This window comes from Nannospalax galili, unplaced genomic scaffold (genome assembly GCF_000622305.1).
Source record: "Nannospalax galili isolate Female #2095 unplaced genomic scaffold, S.galili_v1.0 scaffold5, whole genome shotgun sequence".
In the NCBI taxonomy this organism is placed as follows: Eukaryota; Metazoa; Chordata; class Mammalia; order Rodentia; family Spalacidae; genus Nannospalax; species Nannospalax galili.
Genome location: NW_008353126.1, coordinates 2,194,679 through 2,204,087, shown reverse-complemented (window position 1 = coordinate 2,204,087; position 9,409 = coordinate 2,194,679). Strand labels below are relative to the sequence as shown.

The 9,409-nt window shown below is 49.5% G+C and overlaps 1 protein-coding gene across 2 annotated transcripts; it reads left to right on the top strand.

Moving 5' to 3' along the window:
* Positions 1-1,220: 1,220 nt before the first annotated feature.
* On the top strand, positions 1,221-8,653 carry LOC103747832 (glutathione S-transferase Mu 1). Of its 2 annotated transcripts, XM_008850380.3 has the most exons (8): positions 1,221-1,380; positions 1,652-1,727; positions 2,177-2,241; positions 2,531-2,612; positions 2,701-2,801; positions 5,799-5,894; positions 5,974-6,084; positions 7,668-8,653. In XM_008850380.3, exons 1-8 carry the CDS (start codon positions 1,345-1,347, stop codon positions 7,755-7,757), a joined length of 657 nt encoding a protein of 218 aa, XP_008848602.1. In that variant the 5' UTR covers positions 1,221-1,344; the 3' UTR covers positions 7,758-8,653. The 2 variants fall into 2 exon arrangements, with proteins under 2 accessions (XP_008848602.1, XP_029410517.1); XM_029554657.1 differs by lacking the exon at positions 2,177-2,241 and having other exon boundaries at positions 1,316-1,380.
* The last annotated feature ends 756 nt before the right edge of the window (positions 8,654-9,409 follow it).

Here is a 9,409-nt window from a genome sequence, read left to right as displayed (position 1 = left end):
GTGTAGCAGAGGATGATTTTAACTCTTGATACTCCTGTCTCTACCTCCCAACTTGGGGTTGGGAATATAGGTGTGCACCACCACACTTGGCTTAAAAAAAATGTCAGTTATATCTCTTTCTCTCTCTCTGTGAATATGCCACAGGTGTGTGTGGAGGTCAGAGGACAATCTGCAAAAGCATTCTCTTCCACCATGAGTCCAGAGGACAGAACTCAGGCCATCTGGCTTGTCTGGCTGGTCTGCAACAAGTGCGTTTACCTGCTGAGCCATCTCACCAGCCCTGATCTTTCTTAAGACAAGGTTTTGCCCAGGAGTCAGGCTAATCATAAACTCACAATCCTTCCTTAGTTCCCAGAGTGCTGAGTTATAGACATACCCACCCCTGCATTAAGACTATATTCTACACACACACACACACACACACACACACACACACACACACACAATCGGTACACTGCAAAACAGTGTGGCCCCTATAAGCAGCAAACACATCTCCTGATTACCCTCTCTTGACTGCATCTTCTAGAACCTGCCCTCAGTGTCTTGGTCCAGCACCGCTTCCGATCTTTCAGGAAGTCTTTTGATTGACTGGTCCATCTAGGTCTGTGTAAATACAACTGGATGGTAACACGATAAAGAAACTGGTTAACTCCGTTAGGTAATGTATGGGTATTCACAGGCCAAACACTTTGGGTGCATGTTACTATTGTCTTTCTCTGGGACAGCCTAAACAAGAATTCACTTGTAAGTTCCTTAACAGGAGCAGGCATCCTGCCCATGTATGAACATTCAAAAATGTTCCACTTTTCCATTTCTTTGAATCAGAGGTTTACCTGTGATAGAAATAATCTCTTTGAATTCAGCAGATGTATAGGGGCTGCACTCGGCCAGGGGAAGGAACATCTCCCGACCACCCTGATTAGCAGAGCCTTGCAGATCCTCTGCTTTGTCTGACAACAGGGATAAAGCGCTGCATTAACACTCAAGGGGTGGGGGCACCCCTTGTGGCCTGACCCTCCCACAGTCCCCACAATCCCCGGGGAACAGGGCGAGGGGTCAGCGATGCTCACGATCTGCCAGAAATATCCTGGCGCCCCGGAACCAGCTCACTCAGCCGGGACAGAGGCGGGGCTACCGGCGGAATCTGATATTACTCTTTCCGGTCTCTTAGGGGAGGAGCTGAGTAATTCGGTGGTATTGGTTGAGTGAGGGGTGGGGTGGGGTGGGGGAACAGAACCTGAAGGGGCGGGGCTACGACTACCGCCAGCCCGGCCCAGCTCCCCCAGGGCCGGAGGATAAAGTTAGAGCTCAGTCCCAGTAGACTCAGTCCACGGCGCCGGCACCATGCCAGTGACACTGGGTTACTGGGACATCCGCGGGGTAAGCGACCACCTGAAGGGTGCGCGTGGCTGGGACGCGTGGTTCAGACGTGGGGAATGACGGGAGACGAGTTGTAGAGGAATCCTCCAAAGAACTTTCTGGAGCTCTCCACCTGTCCCACTGAGGATTAGCACATGTGTTGCTTGATGGTGTGTGTGTGTGCGTGCGTGTCTGTGTGTGTGCGCGCGCGTGTGCGTGTGTGCGCACCAGCAGGAGGTGAAGTCACATAGGGGTCCCCATCCCTGACCTTTGTTACCGCCCTTCTCTCCAGCTGGCTCATGCCATCCGCCTGCTCCTGGAATACACAGACACCAGCTATGAGGAGAAGAGATACACCATGGGGGACGGTAATGATCGCTTCTTGGTCAGACCCTTGCCTAACTTCTGCCCATTGGGGCCCACCAACCGATGACTAATGTCATGTTGCTCAGCTTTGTAGGGCTCTTGTAGCTGGTCTTAGAACCCGCCCTTTCCAGAAACCTCCTTGAGAGTACAGCTTGGTCTTTCAGTACAGAACCCTGGAGGTGGAGGGCTGGAGTCCAACCCTCCCCCTCTGTTGAAATTGGGTAACATTCTGCATTAGGGCCTGCCTAAACTTTTGTATGCCTTAGTGATGTGGGATCCACCGCTCTCTACGTGCCCTGCAGCCTTGCAGCCTTAGAATGTGAGACCGAGCATGTGAGGCTGCAGGTCCTCTGTCTCAGGAGTTCTTGCCCCTGACTCCTTGGATGGGTCCCTAGGGAAGGAGGGTGGGACACTGGGGTGATTTCTTTTCACATCATCTTGTTCACTGCAGCTCCTGACTATGACAGAAGCCAGTGGCTGAGTGAGAAATTCAAGCTGGGCCTGGACTTTCCCAATGTAGGTGCAGGGAAGGGGTGGTTTGGGGGAAGGTGAAGGCGATGGTGCCCCACCTCATCTCCTTGCCCAGCTGAGGGGGTTTGATGCTTCTCTCTCCTGCTCCATTCCTGGTGGTCTGCACTGTGTTCCTGTGACAGGCTATGTCCCAGCTCTTGCATTCAGTGTGCAGTGTATTCATGGAGGGCTTCCCATGCCAGGCACACTGAGTGGCAGCCTCCATGTCTGTTCAAAACCCAGGGGATGCTGGGATATCCATAGCCCATCTGGTCTTCCTTGCTTATCCATCCAGCTGCCCTACTTAATTGATGGCCCTCACAAGATCACCCAGAGCAACGCCATCCTTCGGTACATTGCCCGCAAGCACAACATGTGTGAGTGGGGCTGGCTGCAGGGTGGGGACGGTGGCCATCCCCCTGGTCTTGGATGGGGTGGGCTGCTGAGGGTCAGTCTGTGCTGCAGGCGGGGAGACAGAAGAGGAGAAGATCCGTGTGGACATTTTGGAGAACCAGGCTATGGATGTCTCCAATCAGCTGGCCAAAGTCTGCTACAGTCCTGACTATGTGAGTTGAATGCTCCTTGCTGGGCTGGACCAGGCAGGGTTTGGGTTAGGAGTTAGGTCTTTCAGATTCCCATCTGTACAGGTCCTTTTGAATTTCTTAGAACTACTTATCCTCCAGAATGTTCCTGTGCTGTGATCAGATACCAAACTGAATCAAATAAGCATTCTTATTAAAGACCCACTTATCATAGGGTATAGTCTAGACTCCCCAGAGTGGACATTAAGTTCTTAGATAGTGAAGTTATGTTTTCCCAATTTTCTCCACCTGTGCCCTCTGCTTAGATCCTCTACCATGGAGTTCATGTCCTCTCTCTGCTCATGGAATACACACATACTCAACTGATAGGAAAAGGGAGTCCAAAGAACCCTTCAGGTCCAACCTCTTCACACAGTGTTCCCAATACTGCTTTCACACCCACATGAGTCAGTAGATTTTCTTAATAGGTAGCTCAAGGGTCAGCTGGAAGACCTCTGTCCCTTTTCTTCCTTCCTTTCAGCCTCAATTACTCCTTGTTTTGTAGGGAACATGCAAATATATAGTCATTCCTCTGAAACCAGCTAGACTATGTGGGACTTCTGTCTTTCCCCCAACTACCTTAGTTCTTGCTTCTTTGAGTCTGCCTGATTTCAGACCCAGTGCCTGCCAGGTGCTCAGGGCACTCATTGGTTTGGACAGCAGGAAGGATAATGTCCCATTGTGGACAGTGTCTAATTCTCTGACTTCCTAGTGCTTCAGAAGGGTGGCTGGGTTAGGAGTCTGATAAGTAAGTGCTGAAACAGAAAATCAAAACCTGGGGGCTAGAGAGATGACTCAGCAGTTAAGAGCACTGGCTGCTCTTGTAGAGGACCTGGGTTCAGTTCCCAGTACCCACATGGCAACTAACAATCATGTCTCAGGGAATCTGGTCTTTCAGTACAGAACCCTGGAGGTGGAGGGCTGGAGTCCAACCCTCCCCCTCTGTTGAAATTGGGTAACATTCTGCATTAGGGCCTGCCTAAACTTTTGTATGCCTTAGTGATGTGGGATCCACCGCTCTCTACGTGCCCTGCAGCCTTGCAGCCTTAGAATGTGAGACCGAGCATGTGAGGCTGCAGGTCCTCTGTCTCAGGAGTTCTTGCCCCTGACTCCTTGGATGGGTCCCTAGGGAAGGAGGGTGGGACACTGGGGTGATTTCTTTTCACATCATCTTGTTCACTGCAGCTCCTGACTATGACAGAAGCCAGTGGCTGAGTGAGAAATTCAAGCTGGGCCTGGACTTTCCCAATGTAGGTGCAGGGAAGGGGTGGTTTGGGGGAAGGTGAAGGCGATGGTGCCCCACCTCATCTCCTTGCCCAGCTGAGGGGGTTTGATGCTTCTCTCTCCTGCTCCATTCCTGGTGGTCTGCACTGTGTTCCTGTGACAGGCTATGTCCCAGCTCTTGCATTCAGTGTGCAGTGTATTCATGGAGGGCTTCCCATGCCAGGCACACTGAGTGGCAGCCTCCATGTCTGTTCAAAACCCAGGGGATGCTGGGATATCCATAGCCCATCTGGTCTTCCTTGCTTATCCATCCAGCTGCCCTACTTAATTGATGGCCCTCACAAGATCACCCAGAGCAACGCCATCCTTCGGTACATTGCCCGCAAGCACAACATGTGTGAGTGGGGCTGGCTGCAGGGTGGGGACGGTGGCCATCCCCCTGGTCTTGGATGGGGTGGGCTGCTGAGGGTCAGTCTGTGCTGCAGGCGGGGAGACAGAAGAGGAGAAGATCCGTGTGGACATTTTGGAGAACCAGGCTATGGATGTCTCCAATCAGCTGGCCAAAGTCTGCTACAGTCCTGACTATGTGAGTTGAATGCTCCTTGCTGGGCTGGACCAGGCAGGGTTTGGGTTAGGAGTTAGGTCTTTCAGATTCCCATCTGTACAGGTCCTTTTGAATTTCTTAGAACTACTTATCCTCCAGAATGTTCCTGTGCTGTGATCAGATACCAAACTGAATCAAATAAGCATTCTTATTAAAGACCCACTTATCATAGGGTATAGTCTAGACTCCCCAGAGTGGACATTAAGTTCTTAGATAGTGAAGTTATGTTTTCCCAATTTTCTCCACCTGTGCCCTCTGCTTAGATCCTCTACCATGGAGTTCATGTCCTCTCTCTGCTCATGGAATACACACATACTCAACTGATAGGAAAAGGGAGTCCAAAGAACCCTTCAGGTCCAACCTCTTCACACAGTGTTCCCAATACTGCTTTCACACCCACATGAGTCAGTAGATTTTCTTAATAGGTAGCTCAAGGGTCAGCTGGAAGACCTCTGTCCCTTTTCTTCCTTCCTTTCAGCCTCAATTACTCCTTGTTTTGTAGGGAACATGCAAATATATAGTCATTCCTCTGAAACCAGCTAGACTATGTGGGACTTCTGTCTTTCCCCCAACTACCTTAGTTCTTGCTTCTTTGAGTCTGCCTGATTTCAGACCCAGTGCCTGCCAGGTGCTCAGGGCACTCATTGGTTTGGACAGCAGGAAGGATAATGTCCCATTGTGGACAGTGTCTAATTCTCTGACTTCCTAGTGCTTCAGAAGGGTGGCTGGGTTAGGAGTCTGATAAGTAAGTGCTGAAACAGAAAATCAAAACCTGGGGGCTAGAGAGATGACTCAGCAGTTAAGAGCACTGGCTGCTCTTGTAGAGGACCTGGGTTCAGTTCCCAGTACCCACATGGCAACTAACAATCATGTCTCAGGGAATCCGATGCCCTCTTTTGGCCTCTGTGTACATTGCAGGACACAGGTGCGCTTACATACATGTAGGCAATATATTCATACACATAAAATAAATAAATATTAAAAACCCTGGACCCTGACCTAGTCTCCATCCTATGGGAGATGGCTGCTCACCCCTAGCCAGTTGGGGCCATGTACTGGTGGACCTGGCCACTCTGCCAGGGAACATGTGTCTACCTGACCACTCTGCCAGGGAGCTTGTATCTGGGGGAGGTGACAGCTGTTTTCTGCTATAGGAGAAACTGAAGCCAGAATACTTGGAGCAGCTCCCTGAAATGCTGAAGCTCTTCTCACAGTTCCTGGGGAAGCAGACATGGTTTGTTGGTGAAAAGGTAAAAGGGAAGGAATTGGGAGTTGTCCTTCTTTCCAGGGTACAGACTATCATGGTCACTCATTTTTGGCTCTTTGCAGATCACTTTTGTGGATTTCCTTGCATATGATATCCTTGACCTACACCATATATTTGAACCTAAGTGCCTGGATGCATTCCCAAACCTGAAGGAGTTTGTGGCCCGCTTTGAGGTGATGCCCTGATCCTCCCTCCTCTTGGATATCAGCTTTCTTGGGCATGGAGCTGTTGTGAAGAATAAGTAGCATGAATTCAGCAGTGGCTTTCTGCCAGAATGTGTTCAGCTTCTTATATCTTTGGGGTCAAGTTTATCATTACAACATTCCTACAGGGTGGATAGAATTATCAGTCCCATTGAAACTATAGAGGGTTGGGCACTTGCTCAAGGTCTCAGCTGTTGAGGCTGTGCCAGGCTCCCTTTGGACTTCCTGCTCTCAGGTCATCAGGTAATGACTGTCCCTATTCTGTGCAAGGAGAAAAGTCTCAGTCTCATGTGCAGCTTGGGTTAGGAGGGCAAGGCAAAGGAAGATGGTGTGACGGACCGTGATGTAGACAGTTATTTGTATCTGATCTGCTGAATGCTTTGCTGAGCCTTGTGTGGAGCTCCTGTTGGAGAATTTTATCCTGAAATGTCCTGTGCAGGGGACTTTCCTTTCCCCTCACCCCTGCTCTTTCTTCTTGTGAGTATCCCAAGTGCTCCATCTGGGCGATGGCATCACACACTACTTTTAACTTGTATTTGTTGATCTCTGTATGAGGCACATGCCATGCCTAGTGGGACAAGAAAAGATGTTCCTCACCTCATCTTGGGAATGAGTAAATCAGAGAGCAGCAGGCATTGCAGACTGGGAGGAACATATGGTACCACCTGGGTGCTGGGGAGCCAGGACCAAACATCACCTCATAGCTAGTCATGGATCAACCACAACATACTTGTTTGATACCCACAAAAACCTACATTATTAGAAATTTAGGAGTCGGAGGCCGTGATTCAATAGGGGTTTCAGTCTGAAACCCATTTCCCTTCCCTGTTCCTCATCAGGTGATGTGCTTTCTCAGCCAGTTCTTATCATTTAGTCCAAGCTAAGCGGCTTAGGGAATTATCTTTTAAGAGTTGGTGTGACCCCGGAAAGGGAAGGAAGGGGGCTGGGAGAGTTGAAGGCTGCAGTTTTAGGCTGCTGTGGGCTTGGTCTCTTGGATGTGGGCAGCCCTGGATTGCATTGAACCCTTCAGAAATATTCTGGACACTCATCATCCTGTTAGAGGGCCAATAGCACATGCAACTGGCAACTGTCATTAAGCCTGGTCCCTGTATGAAGGCTGGAGACCAGATTGGTTGGGGCTCAGGTGCCGAATTTTGGATTTTCTCCTTAGGAGAATGAGTAGAGCCAACTTGATGTTTCTTTTCTGATCTATCTGTATTTACAAACTTTCACCCAGGTTTTGCTGAGTGACTGGATAAGATAGGGGATATCTCCCAATGTGCCCCTGTGTCCTGCCACATCCCTCCTCTGTGTCCAGATGCAGGCATATGGAGCTTGAATGTGCAAAAGGAACATGTCTGTGTAGGCAGGGAGTGACAGCATCTCATAGGGAAAGGCGGCATGCACTAAATTGGAGAGCACTAAATTGGAGAGACAGAGCCAGGCTGATTCCAGACCTGTCCCACTTACCAACTGTGTGAGCAAGAGGAAGTTGCCTAACCTCTCCTGACCTCTTCAAACCTGAGCTCTTGGTTTTTCCTTCCAATTCTCAGGGACTGAAGAAGATCTCTGCCTACATGAAGACTAACCGCTTCCTCCGAATGCCTCTGTATACAAGGGTGGCCACATGGGGCAATAAATAGGGTCTTGAAAGGGTAGGAGGTGGGAATGAGGAGCAAGTTCTTGTGTTGCCTGGAGCTTTGGCAAACAGCTGGACTTTTGCTGAAGTCCTGATGCCACCTTCTCCTTCCCATCCCCAGAGGTGTCATGGACTCTCTTTTCTCTTACCTAATTTTTACCCATTCAAGCCCTTTAAAGCCTAGGATGCTGGTTTTCCTTCAGCAAAGTGCCCTTTTAACATGACTGTGTCCTCTATGAACACCCATCTTGTGGTCTTGCCCATCGATGGCTGTGCTGCTTTGAAGAGCCTATTTGGAACCCTCATCTCAAAGCTCAGCCTCTGGCTCCCCATGTTTCATAGGAGACTTGAGGTGCCTGGAGTGTAGTCCTGCTTCCCAATGAGGTCCCTTCCCAGCCCTGTCTGGGTCGCACAAAGCCTGAGCTACACTTGCTCTGGCTGTTGCACTCTCCAGCTTTCACTGCTCCCTCTAGGACTGCCTGGGGACCCTGGCAGAGGCTGTGTTCACAGGGACTCTGGTGGGATAGGCAGGGGTTTGGGCTTCCTGGTTCCTGTCTGACACCCTTACAGCAGGTAGCCACAGGAGGCCCTGGAGTGCTCAAATGGAGCCTTTTGGGGCCTGGAGCCTCCTTCTCTCTAGTGTTACTGAGGCTTGCTATGTGGGCCTGAGGAATGAGGACCAGGCTGGTAGGAGTCCCCAGCAGTGAGCCAAGATCCTTTCTGTATCCCAGTTACATCTATAGGTCTCAAGGACCCTGTCTATTCACTCTCTGATGCCTTCAGCGTGTTCTGTCTGGGCCTACTGCTCACCTGGTGTGGGGGACCATCTTTCTTGGTTAATCCCTTCTGTCCCTGAACTCCTGTAAAATGAATTTAATAAATTTCATCATGCTTTCATAAGTTCAGATGTCTTTTCCTCCCACTCACATCATTAATATTTTGGATGGGTGTAGGATTAGAGAGTGAATTTTTAGTTTTCCATTGGCCTCACCCTTTTTAGAAATGGCGCATTTCTGATAAGAATATTGATGCCTCTGTGATTAGAATCCCTTTGTACATGTTCTACTTTGATGCTTCAAATGGTTACCTTTGTCTTGAGGTCTCTAAGTCAAAGCCTATGGGGACCTGCAATCTGGTGTGACGCTCCTTCCTTCACTCCCTTTCACAGCTCAGATCCATCATCTGCATCACATTGTGCTGAGGTGATTATAAATCACACCTAGAGTGAGCTTCTAGCAGCTCAGTGAGTTCCCTCTATGATACTAAAATGAGTAGCTTAGTTTGTGACAGGTATCTTAGTCAGCTTTCTATCACTATAGCAAAAATACTTTGGATAATGAACTTCTAAGGACAAAAAGTGGATTTTTGTTGTTGTTGTTTCAGATAGTGTCTTACTATATACCCCTGGCTGGCCTGGAACTTGATATGTAGACCAGGCTGGTCTTGAACTCACAGAGATCTGCCTGCTTCTGCTTCCCAAGTGCTGGGATTAAAGGCATGTGCCAGCATGCCTAGACCAAAAGATGTATTTTCCTCATGGTTGTAGCCTGTGGTCAGGGGAGTCCTCTGCTTTCAGGCTTCTGGTCTATAGTGGAGAATGTGACACAGTCAACTGCCCATCATATGGTAAAAAAGCAGAAGAACGAAGGGACTAGG